Below are 20,620 nucleotides of genomic sequence, written 5' to 3'. Positions count from 1 at the left end.
CCAGAAAGCCACGAAAGTTCAGATACCACATCTACCCAACTTTCGCCAAGAAGTTCTCCACGATAACATGGACTCCTTTACATTAGGCCCAGGACATCGATGAGAACTATAAGATCATCAGCTTATGTAAAGAACAAGATTTACAAGATGGATGATCGCAAGTTGGCTCATATAGAAACCATGACTTAGACGATGTTCTTTGGGTTAAATAGATCTAGGACTCCATCAATGAGACTCTGATTACTAGATTCCGGATTCCACGACGGAAGATGATAGAATGATTTATTCTGCCTTACTTATGCAAAAGAAAGATCAGCAGTTTTAACGGATCATCTTACATCTGTTTCAGCAGCACTGACCTTAGCTCGCCGTCAAGGCCTCCTCCTTCCTGTAATTGGGGAGAACTTTACAGCCCCACTTTATACAGCCCCTGGTATACAACATCCATCTTTGACGGAGAAATCGACAAGGTCGCCAAGGAAGTCTCTAAGGATTCCAGGGAAGTCCTTATGATTAGATCGATGGACACACTAGCCAGCGCCATTCGTCAGACTTCACAAAGATACTCAGGCAGATCTAAGTTCACGGGTCTACAAAGAGCAAGAGACAGGAAGATAGCCAGCTCTAGAGGTAAAGATTCTTCGTCAGCCCATATGGCAACTATAGAGGAGGATCAGGAAGAGGCAGGACACCCAGAGGTTCCCGCAATTATAGACGCTGAAACACAGGTTCGAACGACTGGAGTCTTCCACCCCAGCCGCTCCAGTACAACCAGCTCAAGTGGGTGGACGCTCCAACTACACTGGGAAAACTGGGAATACTGCAAGATCCTTACGCCTCCAACATTATTCAACACGGATTTCGTGATCCTCACAGGACAAGCTTCCCCTGACAATCAAACCCCCAAGTTCGACATAAGCCAACAACTACCAAAGATAAAAGAGGCTGTCTCATCACCCTATCCAAACAGGCCATAGAAGTAATAGATCAAGCAAACGTCGAACCAGGTTTCTACTCCCCAGTTTTCCTAGTTCCCAAGAAAACTCCACGGAGAAATACAGACTCATCTACAACATGAGCTTTTTCAACAAGAACTATCTACACGAAACCAATCCGGTTTCAAGATGATACATTTACCTCAGTTACGCCAGATGATTCTGGCCCTATGGACTACATGGGCAGCTATAGATCTACAGGATGCCTACTTGCACATCCCCATTCATCCCCGATTCCAGGAAATACCTACGATTTACTCTAGAAGGGCTACATTACCAGTGGAAAGTATTCCATTCGAATATCATCAGCCCCTGGCTATTCACGAGGATAACGAAACCGATTATCAAATTTCTACATCGTCAAGGGCTACGCAGCGCGCTTTACCTCGACGACGGGATACAAGTAGATCAAGATCCACGCGCGCCTCAAACTACAGTTAAACTACATCATAAAGCTACTAACACAACTAGGTTGGGTTAGTAAACTTACGCAAGTCGGACCTAGTACCATCGCAAGACCTACAGTTCCTAGGTATTCGATTCATCACAAACGCAACCAGATATGGTACCAGAAGACCGTTGCTATTCAAGATACAACAGACCATTCCACCAGCTCTACTCTCCGCTACTCCACTGCGACAATGGCAGAGCCTTACTAGGTCTTCACATCAGCCCAAGACATGACTGTCACAGGCAGATTACAGTTACGTCCCCTACAGGTCCTCATCAACGACATCTCAACGATGTACAACCATTCAGTCTAACCGGAAACATCTCAGACCACATCTACTATGGTGGACCAAGAAATCGAATGTTCGAAGGGATTTGTTTAGCAGAGCAGGAATACAAACCCATCTGTATGTAGACAGCTGTCTACCCAAGGTTGGGGAGCTCATCTCACCAACCACACGATATCAGGTTATGGAATCAGCAAGAATGCAAACCTATATAAACAGTCTAGAAATGAAAGCTGTAATCAACGCCATTTCTACATTGGAGCACATATTTCTACAAAATGCTAGCCTAATGATCCATACAGACAATTCGACAGTGGCGTTTACATAAACAAGCAAGGCTCAACCAGATCGATGAACCTTTTGAACCTAAGTTTTCAACTGTTCGATTTAATACAAGATCTAAATCTACATGTCAAAGCAGTGCACATTCCCGAGCCAGAAATATACTAGCAGACGCTTCTCTCGCCTCATCTACCATCACCCAGCCAGAGTGGATGATCAACCGGGAAATTTTTGCACAGATAATCAAGCAATTAGGAGCGCCGCTAATAGACCTATTCGCCACGCGATTCAACAATCAGCTACCGACATTCGTGTCACCAGTTCCAGACCCCAAGCTTGGGCAACGGACGCTCTAAGTCTATCATGGAAGGCCTCAATGCGTACGCGTTTCAGCCGCCAGCAATAATACCTCAAGTATTACAGAAAATCAGACAAACACAGAGCCTACAACTCACTTTGGTCGCGCCCTACTGGTTTGCCAGAACGTGGTTTCCATACTAATTCAAGAAATCGGTCAACCAACACTGGAGCTACCCAAGCGCGCAAACCTGTTAATTCATCCTCACACCAAACAAGTGCACGGAAACCCAGCAATGTTCCAACTACACGTATGGACTGTATACAAATGTGTTTAAACAAGAGAGGATATTCTGCCAGGGCGGCAAAAGCAGTCACGCTTGCCTTACGTTACTCAACTCGTAACTTGTACGACGACAAGTGGCACAGTTTCGAAAATTATGCAACAAAGAAAGGGTTTACAGCAAGAGAGGCTTCACAACCTCAAGTGGCAGACTATTTGTGTTACCTACGCAAAACAAACATTTAAAAGGTTCAACGATATCAACATATCTTGCCGCGCTTAGCTCTGTAATCACCATGAGAACGGGTGTCAAATTGACAAGATCTCCAGAGTTACTGGCCTTACTACGAGCTTTCCGATTGGAGGACCAAAAGCGGAAGTTCCACGCCCCAGCTTGGGATCTGAATGTAGTGTTACAACACCTCACGAGTGAGGTCTATGAACCCTTGGAATCGACAAACTTTGAATTTCTCTCACAGAAAACATTGTTTCTGCTATCGCTAGCCACAGCAGCAAGAATGTCTGAAATTCACGCTCTGGATTACGAGAGGATACAGTTTGATGACAATCATAACACAGCGCACCTCGGATTAAGATGGGATTTCATTGCAAAGAATCAACTGCCAGGTCAACCAGACAGATTATTCCACATCCCGGCGCTATCCTCTATTCTCGGATCACAAGATACACAAGACCTATCACTGTGTCCGGTAAGAGCGCTCAAAGTTTATTTACGACGATCCAAAACAAGGAGAAGATTTCTCAAACGTTTATTCATCCCATTATCGCCTACGAATCAAACAGAAGTGTCACGGACCACAATATCTATTTGGATAAGGACTGTCATTCTCCGTGCCTACAAGGCAGCAGGCTTGGACCCACCAACAGCATCTAATCCACATGAGATCAGGGCACTGGCCTCTACCCTCGCCCTACACGGTAACTGTTCCTTGAACACGATTATGGAAGGATGCTATTGGAAATCTAACATGGTATTTGCTAATCACTACCTAAGAGACATCACTACAGAAGATGTCTCTGGCATTCACCATTTCGGACCACTGGTCCTCGCCAGCAACTGACAGTCCCTCGTAGGCTGCTAAAATATTAGGCCTCACAAGATTAATATGTATTTTATACATACTCATCTAGCTTATAACTCTAAGGAGTTTTAGGGCTATGTATATATGTTCAGCTTAAGTATTCTACCTTAAGCATATACTTGGATATAGTCAATTTCAGTGCCTCTATCAGAGTCACCTATATATATATATATATAATTTATATGTATTGTTCAATATATTCATAATGTAATTCCCCTTAATGGCTTTTATATAACCTATGGTTTTCTTTATACAGGAAACATCCTAAATCTAAGACTTCATGAAGTTCCAGAGGGGATATTACAGTATATCTATACAAAATCACTAATTATAAACCAAAGTATTCTGTTACCCACCTCCTGCTCCAGTGATGCTACAGCAAAAGAGCATGAGTCAGGATAAGGAAAAATATGTAATTTTAGAGAGTAAAATTGATATTTTATACTTATCCTGACTCATGAGGTTAGCTCTCCCATCCTCCCCACATAACACTTTGGATTTCCTGTAAATTCAAGTGTTGGGCTCATGCTAAATCAGGAGAGAGTGGAGCACATGGCCAGAGGGTGGCGACACCTTTTCCCGCCAGGGGAGACAAAGGGGAGCAACTCGTGGTGAGTACCAATTAGTGATTTTATTTTGAAGGGAGCTTCAAATAAGGAGATACAAGTGTTCCACTATGTTCGCAAGAAGAAGAAGACAAGCAAAAGAGCATGAGTCAGGATAAGTATAAAATATCAATTTTACTCTAAAAATTACATTTTTATTATGTACTTACAATTTGTTACATAGTTACATCTATTAGTTCACATATCTTCATGAGACTTGCACATTACTGCATTCTGTATACCGTACACTGATCATCAGGTGAGGATGTTGGCAGGAAGTGATGTAATGGCCATCAAAGGTAGCTTTACCGATAAAGGTACCAGCTTTATCAGTGCATCATACATGTCACATTCACGACCAGCTAGCTGCGACAGTCCCTTCTCACTTCCAGATTCAGCAAATCTGCTTCATTTCTATGATATATTGTAAGCCAGAATTGTAATTGTAGTCACCATATCAGCATAACATTATGTGCATGTATGCCCATATAAGTTGTAATATGCTGCATGTCACTGTCAAGGTCTTCATTCCAATCATTGCAACTGAAGTGTCAAATCTGAGAGATAAATTAACTTTTGTATCAGACAAATAAGAAAAAAACATGAAAAAAATAATATTCTTTCTCATCAGGTTATATTAAAAACTACTTACATACACAGTTACGCGATTTTTCCCTTTTCATTCTTTGTCTTTTGTAGAAGTCTTATTGAAACTTAACAGCATCTGTAGCAGCGATGTTCAGGCAAGGAAAGATAACTCTTCTGTATACTCTGTCATAATTTGGACAGCCTTGACAATAAAAATGATGTCAAATTCTGAATGTTTCCTCACAAAATCCACAATTATTTATCAAATTAACAAAATTACAGAACAAATTTGAACTATATGTAAACGACCTGCACAAAAGAAAATTTCAATGTTTCATGGACTCAAACCTAGTTGATACAAAGAAAAGCTTAGATTGTACAATTACACATTAAAGCACTAGGGTAGAGGTGAACCAATGGAAATGATTGATTCAGGGATTGTAACATTATGTGAAATTTGTATGCTTTATGATATGCATTAATCTGCATTAACCATGCACACATAATATCTTACACTTGGCCATCCGCTGATGACCTTGTAGTAGAGTTTGTCTACATTCTTTTTGTGTGCATTAACCTTTAGCCTGCTAAAATACCAGCAGGCATAAATAGCCATCTTTCTGGATCAATTTCAGCATAAGCAGTGGTAGATAATTCTTGGTAGACACTTATTGCCACTTACACCATAGCTGAACGTGTCCCTGTTGAATGTATTTGAATTCAGATGCCGTGCTCACAATAACACTGTTGGATGGGTTAAACAGTAGTCTTAAGAGGATGCTACTATGTTTATGACATCTTTGTAATGCTGTTTATGTATAGAAACGTTCCTGGCATTCTATGGAAGTTCTGATAAACCCATTTGAAGAAATGTAATATGAAATGTGTAGACAGTACGTATTCAGGGATCTATTTAAACCAGATCAGGTGACTTGTGTTTTTCTAATGCTAGTAATAGTAATTTTAGAATAGTTTACATAATTACTTGAATTGCAATACCAGTTTCTGAAAATGAGAATTTTACACACAATCCCAATTTGGAACAAGACAATGATTTTTTTTTCCAATTTGCCTGCTGAAAGCACTTAGTTTGAAATCCAAGATAATTCCCAGGTATTGCAATCACCCTGACTTAAAATTTGAACTCCATGGCCTATTTGTTGAAGTGTCTTATAACATGCAGTGTTGTACAGTGCTGGTAATCACCTGGATAAGAGGTGAGAACAAGTCTGTGAGAACTAAGCTGGCACCAAAGGCTTTCTTCCCTAGCTGTTATACCAAGGTATTCACTGTCTGACATTTGTGAAATATACAGATCAAAAGCATCAAGAAAAAGACTCCCTTGGCATGTTTATGGCAGTATACACCTGACATGATATCTTAGAGAACTTGTCAATCATGATCCCTCTTTTTTGTTTACAGACACAGTTTAACAAGATACGTGATAACATGGGGGAGTTACCTCCCTTAGAGTAATGAACCCAGGATTCTCGTCTCAAGCAGGTGTTCAGAAACACAATATTATTATGACACATATCATGTGATGCTTAATCATACAGGATTATGTACATTATGCTTCTTGAGTATTACATTTTGTAGTTAAAATTGGTTGAAGTGCGAATATAAAATGAAATCCTTTGTAATAAGTTAATAATGTTGAAACATTATGAAGCATACTGTAATGATATTACTAAATAAGAGATAATTTGTGTGGAGAACGAAATATTTCAATATACAATTAGTTTAGATTGTTGAGTTTTTGCAACACTATACTAAAGCTGAAGTTATTTGAACTTAATGAAGTGTAGAAACCCACTCACTCATGTAACACATGTTTGCATACTACATACTTATTATATGTGGAATTACAAAAATTAACATGGAAGCGATGATGCTCATGGTCCAATCAGAATCCTATGACATCCTCACTGACAATTTTCACATGTATATAAGAGCATTTATTAATAACTCTGTACTTTATGTGACTGAATTATTTTGACTGTACACTATGGGTCATGAAAAGTAAAAAAAAACTGATTTATTTTTAGAAACAGACATGATATCAGATGTTAGCATGTTTTTAAGGCAAAAAGCAATATTACTTACTGACTGATCAACAGCTGGAAACATCCCACAAGATACCATTCAGAGAATGCCTCATCTCTTCACATAGTTACTGAGCTGTAGCTATAATGATTAATATCTGTTCAAAAGAAGACATCTGTGTTAAACATTATCTTTTATGAAAGATTTGTAAGTGAAAGTCAATATTCGCTGTGTCCATGTTACCTGGAACACAAATACAAATCTTGGCAATGAAATTTGAACGATGCAATCCATCGTTTTATTAATGTTTGTACAACAGTGTCTGAACACAAATCCAAATTGGATTTTAGGTGCTTTGGTTATGTGCCCTTTGAACACAAGTGTAAATAATAATTATTCTTTCTTTATGATGTTAATTGTCCTGAATCAATGCATCCTTCCCTGTGTTCACGCACCATGCAGAGTTCTCAGGTCCTGCTTCCCACATGGATACAATGTGCAGATCTTGGTGTTTCAGGTGGTGTTCAGCAGTGTAACACCATACTCTTTCATTCCTCCAAACACTGAGCATATTCTCAACACTATCACTGACATGAATAGATACACCTTGATCTGTTAGACTTGCAGCTGTAGAACAACTTGTCATCATGCATTAACTGACTGGAAAAACTTCAAACCTTCATATTCATGAAAACAGTTGTAGATTATGATCCCTGAGAATTTGGTATGTTATCTTGTTCACTTATAATACAATGAAACCGTGCTAGTCCAGAAAACCTGCCTTTAGATTATCTTGTCGGGAATTCTGTCATTGTGTGTCTGTATACGCATATATACAAGAAATGAAAATGAACAGTCTGGATAAACAAGGTCCCACTGTAGATGAAAAAAGCTGGACAATATGAGATTTGCAGAATTTTGTGGCAGAAACCTGTATGTGTATATATATGTCCTTTACCTGTGATCACATGCGGACAGGGTTGTAATGTACCAGTAGAAAACGTATGGTGTTCTAAACACTTGATTTGTGTGCAAATGCTCTTGATAACCACTGTTAGTGAACACTGATTTAAGATATTTTTTATCATCAATATGAACCATGGTAACTGTTAGATATGAACTTTAGTTTTTGATAACAATTCATTGAATCTGAAAACTTTTGCTCTTGTAATATATAACAAGAACATGAACAGTTCATAAAAGTTGTCAGATTTAAGATGATGCCTATGGTGACAGACTGACAGGAATGTGTGCATAATATTAATCATGATTTGTTTTCTGCAGTGATTTCATTGCAGAGTGAAAACTCTTTTGAAACATTTTGAAACTTGCATGATATATATTTTTGAAAACATTGTGTCTCAAACCAATTTCTTAACTGTCCATTATTAAAACATAATCAACTTTTCCTCTTGTGATGTGCATTGATATCAGGTATCAAAAGTATCTGTTTTGACTTAACAGTAGTATTTGTGGTAAGAATCATGATATGAGTTGTATTGTGGGTAAATACCAAATGTATCATGAGCAAAGTATTCTAATGTACTCCTGACCCAGTCAAATACTGTATTCACTGTTGTAAGCATCTTGTTCCAAGGATCGTTCCTTGATTAACTTCTAGTTTATTTTTTTAATCTTTATAATGCCTGGAATTTAGGCAACATTCCTTCTTCTCTTGTTTATATAACAGATTATATTTGCATTGTAGATCTGCCTGATAAACTATTATCAACAAGTTTCATCAACTGAGCTCAGTCTCAGACAAAAATTCTAAAAAAAATGAATAAGAAATTTCCTTTGTCAGATTCCTAAGTTTTGTGAATCCAAACAGGTCTATGTATCCTGAGGAACCTCGGTATTATTGTGGCGAATATGGTATATATATCTTTACACTTCCTGAAAAGCATCATAATATATGGAGGTATGCTGAAGTTACCTCATTAGTGCTGTCAGTACCCTGTATGTTTTTCCTAGCTTTTGCAAACACCAGCAGTGTTTTTGTTATATCATGCCAGGAATCGTGTTCCATTTTCATATCACATTATACATACAAAGTATTTTTGAGAGGAGCATATGAATACAAATTAAATATAGATTGTTTCATCACATGAAGTCCCTATTCATTTGTCAGACTGACTAAATATAGTTTGCTATGTCTGTTTTTTATATCTTTCTTCTTTATTTAATGTAGCATTTGACACATTTTGAGAATACACAGTATGTCAGGTTATTTTGGTTATTGTTAGTTGTTTTTAGCCAGTATTGTTTTTCTAGTATGTTTTATGTACATGCACAAAGAATATATTGTCTGCTACAGTCACGATGTAGTTGATATTCATGGCCATATTGCAGATTTCTCTTGCCACTATGTGGAATAAATTGATACTTGTATAATGATCGTTTTGTTTTCATTAGAATGTGTTAGGTACTTCGATAACAAACACACATCCCACATAATGTCTAAACTTGTGTTTGGCCCATTTTCAGCATATCTGAAACAAGGACAAGAAGCTGAACACTGTAATTCCAAGGCAACTGTTAGCATGATTACTGCAGGATACAATCAGCTTTGACAAGGACACCGTTGACAAATAGCATTGACAAGTATAGTATGACCAGAAATTATTGAGAATTTTAGGAATATGTTTAATTGGATTTCTAGTATAAACAACCTTGACCAGCTATCAAGTGCTTGGTTTCATTCAAGAGAGACAACTCCGTTAATCCTTTTTCATTAGTTTGTGAAGAGTTATCCCCCTTTGTTTTCTTGCTAGCAGACGACATTTTCAGTGATCCTCAGTATGGATGATTTAGAGAAGAGGAAGTTGATTTTAGAGTATTATAACAGGGACATCAGATCAGCTAAAGTGATTTCAAGTAGAACAGGCATCCCTTTGTCCACTGTTTATCGTGTTTTGAAAGATATTGCAAATGGATATGGCATTGAGCACCAAGGAGGTGCAGGTAGGCCCAGAAAATTGACTGTCTGTGACAGGAGGCGGTTTGGTATTCTTGTTTCTAAAAACAAACGAAGGAGTTTAGAGAACTTAAGGCTGGATATGATTGATAGAGGAACTGTGGCTGTCTGTAAGGAGACAATTAGAACTGAGCTGCATGCAAAGGGGTGGCAGAAAAGTCGAGCAATTACCGATCATGAAACCTGAACAAAAGGAGCAAAGGTTGAACTGGTGCTTACAGCATAGAAATTTTAACTGGGACAATGCGATTTTCTCAGATGAAAGTTCTGTGTGGCCGTTTCCTAATACACTGAAATTGTGGACCTAACAAACTGAAAAACCTTTGTATCAGTGCCCAAAGTACAGTCCAATTTAACGTGTGGGGTGGCATATCTGTGTTTGGGGCAACACCCCTCTGTGTATTTGAAGGGAATATGAACAGTGAGCGGTACACAGATATTCTCGAGGGACATTTACTTCCATCTGCTCATGTGTTCTATGGAATTTTTTTTGATTTTCCAGCAGGACAACAACCCAAAACATCGTTCAAAGCATTCACAGGCCTGGTTTCGGACCCAAAATATGACATTATTAGATTGGCCAATTATAGCCCTGACCTAAATCCAATAGAAAATGTTTGGGGACTTATGAAGGAAAGTGTCAATAAGAAAAATCTGACAAATATTGCTGAAATGAAAGAAGAGGTGGTCCGATATTGGGACAGCATGGACCACGACTTTCTAACTTCTTTGATCAGTAGTATGCCCTGCCACATTGAAGCCTGCATTGCTGCCCATGGTGACTTGACAAAATACTATAGTCCGTTTAGCTCAAAAGCGGACCGATGAATTGCAATCTAACTCGAAAACTAATAAACATAAAATACTCAATGAAACGCTGATCATAATCAAAACATCATACCAACTCTGTGAGGTTTTTGCAGAATTTTTGTCCTAAAAATAAAAATTTGTTAACAATCTATCATTAAAATATTGACACAGTTCACTATTTGTTACGAGGGAGGAGTGCAGAGAAAGGGACAGCCAGGTGTTCGAGAACGGATGAAGACGGCACAGCACAGGTTAATGAATAAATAACTTTGTCTGTGAACGTGCTTCTCGAACACCTGGCTGTCCCTTTCTCTGCACTCCTCCCTCGTAACAAACAGTGAACTGTGTCAATATTTTAATGATAGTTTGTTAAACAACATTATTATTTTAAGGACAAAAATTCTGCAAATACCTCACAGAGTTGGTATGATGTTTTGATTATGATCAGCGTTTCATTGAGTATGTTATGTTTATTAGTTTTCGAGTTAGATTGCAATTCATCGGTCCGCTTTTGAGCCAAACGGACTATAACTGTTCACCTGTCTTTGAATCTGGAGTTATGTTCTGCTAATATTCACATTTAATACGTGAATAAAAAAAATTACAATCTTTAAATTCTCAATAATTTCTGGTTGTACTGTATTAGAGACCAGTGAATGTAAACTATTCTCTTCACAACATAACTCATTATGCTGAAAGTCACTGATGAATTATTGTGTAAGTTACCTACAAGGGGCAAGAGACAATTATGGAGATAATGATTATCACTGATTAACCATCTTAGATGAAAATATGCCAGAAACATACAGGTAAAATCAAGTTTGAAATCTGGGATGAAGTTTGAAGTTTACAAATCCAGCCACATCAGTCAAATGTCTGAAGATTTTTGTGAAAAGTAGTTTCATCATTCATTGCCAGCCATCATTGCACTATAATTACTATTTCCTTTAGATTTGGTAGGTTTTGTTTCTTAAGAAGTAACCTTCACAAAGAAAGGCTTGCATATGTTTTTGCAGGGACACCAGAAATGGGCTTCTCCATGTAGGGACTTGAACCCAGATCTTTGACACGATGAGTGAATGCTTTAACCTCTAGACTACCCGGCTCTTAACCATTTGAAACTGTGATCTTTCAAGATGATGTAGCCCATTTTCATCATGGAAGGACTGCTTGGACAAACAGGGTGGTGACCAAATTGATTGCATGTCATGGTACCAAGATGATGTGGATTATTGCTTACACTGTTAAGCATTGATTTGCCATGAAACTGTACTGGAATATTTCTGACTCTTTCATCAAACATACCTCTCATCCACTCCGTTCACTTACTCACAAGGATGGATAAAAAATACAAATAAATATGTGCAAATGTCAAATTTTTATTTATTTTCCACCTGAAGACTGTGCATTACATGTGCACAATACTTGCATTTTCTTGAAGTGCAAATAAAACTGATGTATACCAAAACATCATTGCAACAGTAATACATATTGCAACTATCATGAGTAACGCAGAGCACAAAGGTGACATGACTTAGATGAAGTGTGTTTGACCAAGCTCATTTTGATTTTTTCCAAGGGGCATTTAAGAGTGGTCTTCTCTCTTAGTAAGTAGGTGTCTATATTTCATGGCTAAAGAACTGATGTAATGTTCAGTTCGGGCATTTCTAATACTATTAGCACTTAATTATACTACACATCTGTACATACCATCAGAGTTGTTTTTAACATCAAGTAAGACCATAGGATGTAATAATTAATTTCAATAACGTAAATAATGCTGAACTGTTAAAAGACAAAGGATATATTTCTGTTATGATATATGCAAACAATTCCTAGGTAACACATCATAGCCTGCAACCTGTCATCACTTTAAAACTTTTAATATTTTCTTCAGAAGTCCTCAACATTCCATAATTTATTTTCACATGGTATTTTCTTTGTAAATATTTACTGAGTAACAGCTAGAGAGGACTATATTTACTTTAAATATGAAGTTGCTTGTGATAAACAATGACAGAAGCAGGGAAGGGATCAAGAAGACTATGTCAGTGTTAACTTTGCATGCTTCAGTCAAGGAGACTTCTTGTTCTTGGCCACAGGAAGACAGACCCTGGCCTGCCCCACCATCTGATTCTCCACTTAGTCAGTCATGTTGCCTCTTCTGTTTGAGAGCATGTTTCCACAAAAATTTCTTTCATCAGGACAGAGCAACATGCACTAAAGCACCCAAGCAGGCTCAGAAAACTACCCAAGCCAAGAGGCCATGAGGGGGGAACAAGTATCATGCTTGATGACTTGGACCAGATCAACACCGATGATAACGTCCCTGAGGTTTTGGAATAAGGACGGCCAGTGTCTGACAGTCCCACGAAGAAGAGTTTACACACCATTGGGAGTAGTCATGATACACAATCTTTATACATACAATCTGTAAGACTGATTTTGGAGAGCTGGGTTAGGAGCCATTTCATACACATTCATGGGGATTGTCAACAGGAATTACCACAGATTCAGCAACATGGTCACCAAGTTGAGTGCATGGAGCCCAAAGAAGTAAACTTTAGTGCAATGGTAACAAGCTTGGATACCATGATTTGAGATCTTGATACTGGGTCCAATCTGCCAGACAGAGAGGTCAGGAGACTATATAGTTATGCATATGGGATTGTATGTGTAACCAGAGATCATTATTATATGGTCTCTGGTGTAATATGTGCCAAACATCATCTAATCAGTTTCAGATCATGAATGAAAGTTGGACACCTATAACTTCCTGTTATGGTATATGCAGACATCTTTGTCCCTCAAGTCTCCAATCAAGAATATTGTCCAGAAATAAAACTCTGATAAATGTGATAAAAACTCACTAATCTGAGAATGTGAATAATCAGAACACATCTTTCACAAGCCTCCATTATAAAACCATATGATGAAACATTGCTAGCAAAATTACCATTGCTTCTCTGTTGTCTGCAATGTTACTTATTCCAGATTTTAAGAGCCAACAAACACTGGTACTCAATGAACCAGATATGAAGAGAAGTCACAACAGTGATAAAACACATACTTCAATAGAGATACACACAGTATTGTTGTATACATGGACGGAGTCGCTGAGTAATACTGATATCTAAAGAAATTTTGTATTTCCTTTTTACTAAGATGAACTTTGTTAACAGGTTATAACATATTTTAACACTGGAGCATGGATGCAAAATATTAGGATTTGCATATGTACAAACACACTTCATATAACAACCCTAATTCAATTTCCCTCAAATTTAACAGAGCATAATGTTAACCGTCATTAAATCACAGCATTTATTGCACACAACCATACACAAAATAAATACACTCTACTGAATTTCTTACTTATTTTTTAAAATGTATTACAGTGAAAGCTGCAGTCAAAAGGAGACTACATGCAAATCACATGTTACTTATATTGCAATTTCAAATGTGTTGCGCTTGGCTGAATGTCAGTAAACTGAAAATTCTATCAAACAAAGTGAAAATATAAATCACATCCAGCATGATTGAAAATAATTAACCTTAACTTCAAGAATGCATAAAACCACAAAACACAAGATTTTGCCTATAAGGGAACATGTCAGAAAATTGCAACCTTATGACTTCCAGTTTAAAGCAATTAAATTTTCATGCTTGGTTATAAATGCAAAACATTCAATGCAAATGACTTCAATCCTCACAATAAATTTTCATATGATACTTAACGGTAGTTATTTGACAAGGTTCACAATAATACCCATGTGAAGTCACATGTTCATTTTTTATACAAAAACATTTCTTTTGGAAAGTATGAGACTCTTTGCTAAAATCTTGGGTCATAAACACAAGAAGACTGGACTTGCATATGGAGAACACTAAACGTCAGACATCTCCATATAAAAGATTATATGATGATTTTTCTTTCATAAAAAAAATGGCCATAATATTATTCACATCTGATTACATTCTGACTTCAAACAACTTCAAACAATATATACCACTATTTCGTGAATAGGATCAGAAATGTATCATCACATATATCATGTAGAAATAAAAGAGAATAGTTGAAAACGGATTTTAATCTCTGCATAACAAAATAATTTAAATTTCAACACAATAACAGTCTAGAACAATCACAGAAAAAGATCATAAAAGTTATAAAATAATTTCATTAGATAAAGAAGTGTGAGTTCAATTTTCCAGCAAAATAAATCGTAGTTGATACTGTTAAAGCATAAAATTACATACCGAAAGTTGTAATATTTTAAAGAAAGAACATGCTGACCCTGATACTGGTATGGTAAAGAAACAATGTATTAACATATATATATGTTGCAGTATGTACAGTAACAACAAACAATGAGTCAATGATATATACATTGATAACAATGACTTGAGCAATCCAACAGCAAATCATCAATCTCTATACATTGCAAACACCTTTAATAGTATTCATAAATATTTTGACAATTATAAATATACACTCAATACTGATCAGCATTTGCTTAAAAAATGTTTCAGAAATGTATAATGTACTATATGAACATCACTCTTTGTTACAGTAATTATACCTCTTGAGCAAATAATCAGGCACATTACACTTATGCCTCTCGAAGTTTGTCTGCTTCAATAATGGCATGGAAATAATACAAACCTACAACCTCCAACCTTTTATCTGCATATTTCTGTCTACATTGTAGAAGTGTTCAGAAAGAGTAAGACAAGTACAAAATCCCATCATGAAAAACTCACACAGAGAAATCCAGTTATGGGTCATGTATTTATATTGAGGCAGATCGAAAGAAATACTGCAATAGATTGTATCAATTGGTTCATCATGAAAGAGAATGACCTGTAGTGAAACACATGCATTGTAAAGACGATATATGTTTGGCATACGTATGATGACGTTCAATATCAGACAGTGGGCACTGTGCTTTGGTTAACAAAATATTTAGAGACAAAATCGTTATGGATGATAATGCTGTCATGTAACTACTGAACAACAACCTGTGCATAAAGGGTACCTTGGAATGACAAGAATTTGTTACCATTTTAGAATTATTCTTTTTACATGGTTCCTTAAACAGATAACATAAGAACTGCAGCAATTCAAAGATTCCAGTATTTCTCTCTCATGAACATCAATGTGTTAACTGTTCAGTAATAATCATAGCATTCCATTTAATTGAAGACTTGCACCACAGACTAATGTTTTGTGGTTGTTGTAGATATGAAAAATCTTGTTTTAGTACAAGATTTCAATTGTAATAATACTGACTTGATATATTCACACAAAGTATGAATTAATTCCATGTAACCGGGTATGTGCACTGACTTGTGGAGAAATCATTTTGCAATTGGTGGTAGAAACTTCCCTGCTTCATCTACATTATTATCCTGGGGGTGGTCTTTACTTTCTTCCACACCGCTGTCTTGATGGTGAATCTTTTCTGACTGTGTTAATTTCTCTACACCTGAATCCTCTGATGGCCGCTTCTCATTTGATTGGACCTTTTTTGCTTTCTCAGAAGGGTCTTCAGAAGACTCTTGATCTTCCTTCTTTGTACCAGGATCTGATTAACACCAAATTTCACCTAAATTACTCATTTGATTGAAACAGCACAGTTGTGAGTTGTAACATGAACATTGCTGACATGGTGGAAAATAACTGAAATACCATATATATATATACATATTCAGTCTCAATTCATTCGCTCACTGACTCTAAACAAGAAAGGAAAAAGAGTGGAGCATACAAATACAAGAAATCATTCATATCAATGAGGAACCATGGATTCAGAGTTTCAGTTTATTTTGAATAATTATGTGTCAGGTATGGCTTGATTTCAGGTCTATCTAAATATACATGTATTGTGAGTGAGTTCTAGTCAATCACTTATCAGGTAATATATTTTTATAAATACTCAGCCCCTTATTTAGCAAAAAACCCTTCATTTTCACACTTATTCACAGTGTATTACCAAATCATTCATGAGGCAATTAAGGGTATTCCTTGAAGTATATTCCATACTTAACCTTATGTTATACAAAATAAATTACTACCCACCCCTGCCTGTCTCTTCATGTGTTTGCTCTGCAGACGTCCCAACTGGTGGAACTCTCTCCCGTGTTTTTGCACTGCGCTTCTCCTTCAGCGACATCTTCCACTCATCCACCTTTGTCTTCTCTGCAAAATGCATAGTGTTGACATATATTACTCTAAGTGACTCTGAATCATAAGGCATGATGTGCCAATAGAAGGTAAGATAGGCAAGTTAAATCTGAAAGAAACCCCACCATCATATCTTCAAGGTTCATTTCACAGACACTCAAAAAACAAATACATATGTAATATGTACTTAAAACACAAAACAATATCCAACAAAACAGACATTTTTGTCGCCTGTCCTTTGTGAAAAATCAGTGTGAATGAATCAGTTGCTGATATAATGAGCTCTATTCGGTTTCTTTAAATAATATCATTGTGTCAGATACATTTTAGCACCAAAACATATTTTTAAAAACCCAGATATTCACTTGAGACTACCACCTCACCATAAATATTATCATGAATTTATCAGAATTAAAATACCTGGACCCCAACAAATAACTGTTTTGTGGATAGTCATACCTTTTACAGGTGGTTGAGCAGGAACCTTGTAGGGATCAGGCTGCTGTCCCTCACTTCCTGGAGATGTATGTCGTTTGTGCTGCCCTTTCAGAACTCTGTCTTTGCGGTGAACTAGCCCTTCCTTGATCCAGTCATGATGCAGTGCTTCATCTGATGTCATTCGCACAGATGGATCCCATCTAATATCAGAAAATTATTTCGAAAATTGTTTTGGGGCAGAAAACAATCTAATTCAATAATTCATATACAGTACTGAAGAAATACTAAATCAGTCTAATTCATTACAAAAAAAATATTAAAAGAAAACTCATACTTTTGAGTACAGTTTGTACATTCACAAGTCTTCATAAATATCAGAAGATTGTACACATAGAATCTTTACAACAAAACAAAATTTTCAATAAATGATAGATGTAAGCTGAACTAACTCTATGCATCTTCTTATAAAGTCCAGGAAGCTAGCATCACTAGTTTTGATTGCTTGCTGTAGATCCTTGGATGCCACTCTCCTCTTCTTGCCTTTACTATTTGTAAGACATCGGGGATTACCTTTAGAATCTGAAACAAATCAGGAAATAGTGCATGGATATTCCTCCATTCATATTTTCGGTATATTAACAGTATATTCTAACATACACTACACTGAAGTTCATCGTAATAATAACTAATATGACTGATGATAGCCTGCTCAATAACATTATTTCAGTCATTATTATTGAACCATACAGAATCCATACACTGCTATCCTATACCCAGTGTATAAAATAGCTTTGAAATGTGGCCTTTCCAAGGACTGCTGTCCAAAAAAGTGTCCAGTCCTGACTAAATACAGCCAGTCCCAAAAACTAAAACCAGGGCTCCAGATAAGGGCCGTATCGGCGTATGTACGGATAAAGAAAATGCACGATACGGTAGGAAATAATTTAGAAAACGTAGCACATACGCACCACAGCAATGCTGTATGGTCTTGGAATCATTTACAGAAGTATTTATCTGAAAGAGTGTTGTTTTATTGTTTACTGACCTGTTTACACAAGAGTAGCAATGTTGTGGTGCATATATGAAACGAAACACAGGATTACTGATACGCCATTAAATTCCATTCAGTACTCAAAATGTTTTTTCAGTACTCCTATATTGAAAAAATAAGGAGTACGTACTGCTGATGTTGAAAAATTATCTGGAGCCCTGTAAAACTCTTCATTGAAACCAGGTAAAGTTTATTTTTCTCAAATATTTCCCCCGACCAAAGGTTGGCCTTGCTTATTTAATAGACTGTCCTTCACAAATATAGACCATCAAGGACGGTAGGACGTGCTATATTTTATGGACTGCTATACCTTATCCTGCCACATATCCTGCTATACCTACCAAAGAACAGCCTTCTCCTAGTTGCCTGGTCTAAGACATTCTGAGGTGGGAGTCCCAATACCTCCATGATGCAGGCTAATTGCTCCACCTCATTCTCCCCAGGGAACAAAGGATAGCCTGTGTACAACTCAGCCAGGATACAACCAAAACTCCACATGTCAATAGGCATGGAGTAGGGCAAACCTAGTATCACCTCTGGAGACCTGTAGAATCGGCTCTGTATGTATGTGTACACTGGAACAGAGGGACCATGTTAGATTCTCAATTTGCAAACATAAATCTACAAAGAAACATATGTTCAAACTATTATGATAGCTCAGTTGTACACTTGGTGAAAGAATATAAAACCCAGTTTTTAAATTTCAGCCAGAAATTTGTCATGCTCACTCACCTCTTTGATGCTCATAGCAGCTAGAACCAAAATCTATGACCTTTATAGAACTTTGACCCCTTTGTCGTAACAAGATGTTTTCCTATAAGAGAAATAAACAGGTTATTTTACTTTATATGCAAGAGACATTTTATCAAGTAAACATGGACTATCATGAAAACAACATATGCCTTCACAAAAATAGAGAGTGATAATACTGAGGCTACACTATATGTGATAATGACAAAAGGCATTGTTTTTGTTTTTTTTGTGATGCAATAAGGCTTATAGTAACATCTTAAGAATGATGTGGATCCTGTTGTATGTCACTTGTTAACATGATAGAATAAACACTAAGAGAATAACCATTAAGAGACTATAACATGTTTTGCTCCCATATTCTGAGAAATAAGAATTACTTACTGGTTTTAAATCACAGTGGATTATCCGTTCCCTTTGAAGAACCTTGAGACACTGAAGTAACGAGAAGGCAAACCTCCTGATAAGTGCAATACTGAATCCCTGGAAGTTATTCTTCTTGATCAACTCATAGAGATTCATTCTGAAATTATAAAACACATACATTTTTTTATGCATATGAAAGAGCGAAATATACATGGCATCTTTACCAATGAAATGAAGGTACACTAGCTACTGCCAGAAATTTTAGTATAAGTAATTTAGCCACCATTTTCTTCCAATTTGCCACAAATATTACCAGTACACTAGGCTAATAGGTAAAGCTGAACACATGTTTGTGATCTATACCTACATAAGTAAGAAAAAAAAATACAGATTGAATGAACATGCCCACAACACGAGGAGGTTACCATTATGAAACTTTCATGTTTACTTAATTCTGAACATATTTTTTTACATGATCATGTAATGCCTTAAATTAGACTTTTAGGTTTACTTAATTTACACCAAACAAATGAACACTGATCCATTATTCTTACAAAATTTTATATTCTTGTACCTAGTGTGCAAATTAAACATTGATGATTACTGCTGAAGTTGATGCATATAGCTCATAGGCACACAAAATGAGAGGAAAGTTTAACATTAATTCAGAAATATTCTTACCCCATGAGTTCGAATGTGATACAGAGATGGTTTCTGAAGTAAAAGTACTCTAACATATGGATGATATTGTACTGGTTGTCCTTGTCCTTGCACCGTAAAGCATCCAGAATCTTCACCTCTACCAATGCCTGGTGATGGAACCTGTACCATCACATATTATTCATGAGTCACTGTGCAAGTTTCACATTACAATTTACAGTGAAATTGATATTACATAAAATGTTACAATATTTTCTTAAAAGCAAAACAGTCTCTTTCTTTTAATACATTGATTTAACAACTTAAGCATGTTAACTGACTATGTATTTGGTAACCTTTTTCGATACACTTTTGTTAAATATGTTGAACAATAAATATGATATGTAGTAATGTAGTAAAACAAAGAAATTAATAAACTAACACTAAATAGAAACAAAGTGCAAGG

The 20,620-nt window shown here is 36.6% G+C and overlaps 1 protein-coding gene across 5 annotated transcripts in view; it reads right to left on the bottom strand.

The window, feature by feature from the left end:
• Positions 1-12,086: 12,086 nt before the first annotated feature.
• Positions 12,087-20,620, bottom strand: part of LOC124258763 (dual specificity tyrosine-phosphorylation-regulated kinase 4-like) — a 56,890-nt gene continuing 48,356 nt past the window's right edge. For all 5 annotated transcript variants that reach the window (XM_046692847.1, XM_046692848.1, XM_046692849.1 and 2 more), the window contains 8 exons: positions 20,197-20,337; positions 19,534-19,672; positions 19,132-19,213; positions 18,741-18,974; positions 17,798-17,927; positions 17,370-17,548; positions 16,806-16,925; positions 12,087-16,311 (listed from right to left, as the gene is read on the bottom strand). In XM_046692847.1, coding sequence (XP_046548803.1) covers positions 16,085-16,311; positions 16,806-16,925; positions 17,370-17,548; positions 17,798-17,927; positions 18,741-18,974; positions 19,132-19,213; positions 19,534-19,672; positions 20,197-20,337 — 1,252 coding nt within the window. In that variant the 3' untranslated portion in view covers positions 12,087-16,084. The remainder of the gene's footprint in view (positions 16,312-16,805; positions 16,926-17,369; positions 17,549-17,797; positions 17,928-18,740; positions 18,975-19,131; positions 19,214-19,533; positions 19,673-20,196; positions 20,338-20,620) is intronic.

This window comes from Haliotis rubra, unplaced genomic scaffold, assembly GCF_003918875.1.
Source record: "Haliotis rubra isolate DU_JTF1 unplaced genomic scaffold, ASM391887v1 Scf70, whole genome shotgun sequence".
NCBI classification, from domain to species: Eukaryota; Metazoa; Mollusca; class Gastropoda; order Lepetellida; family Haliotidae; genus Haliotis; species Haliotis rubra.
This window is presented reverse-complemented; position numbering and strand designations above follow the sequence as displayed.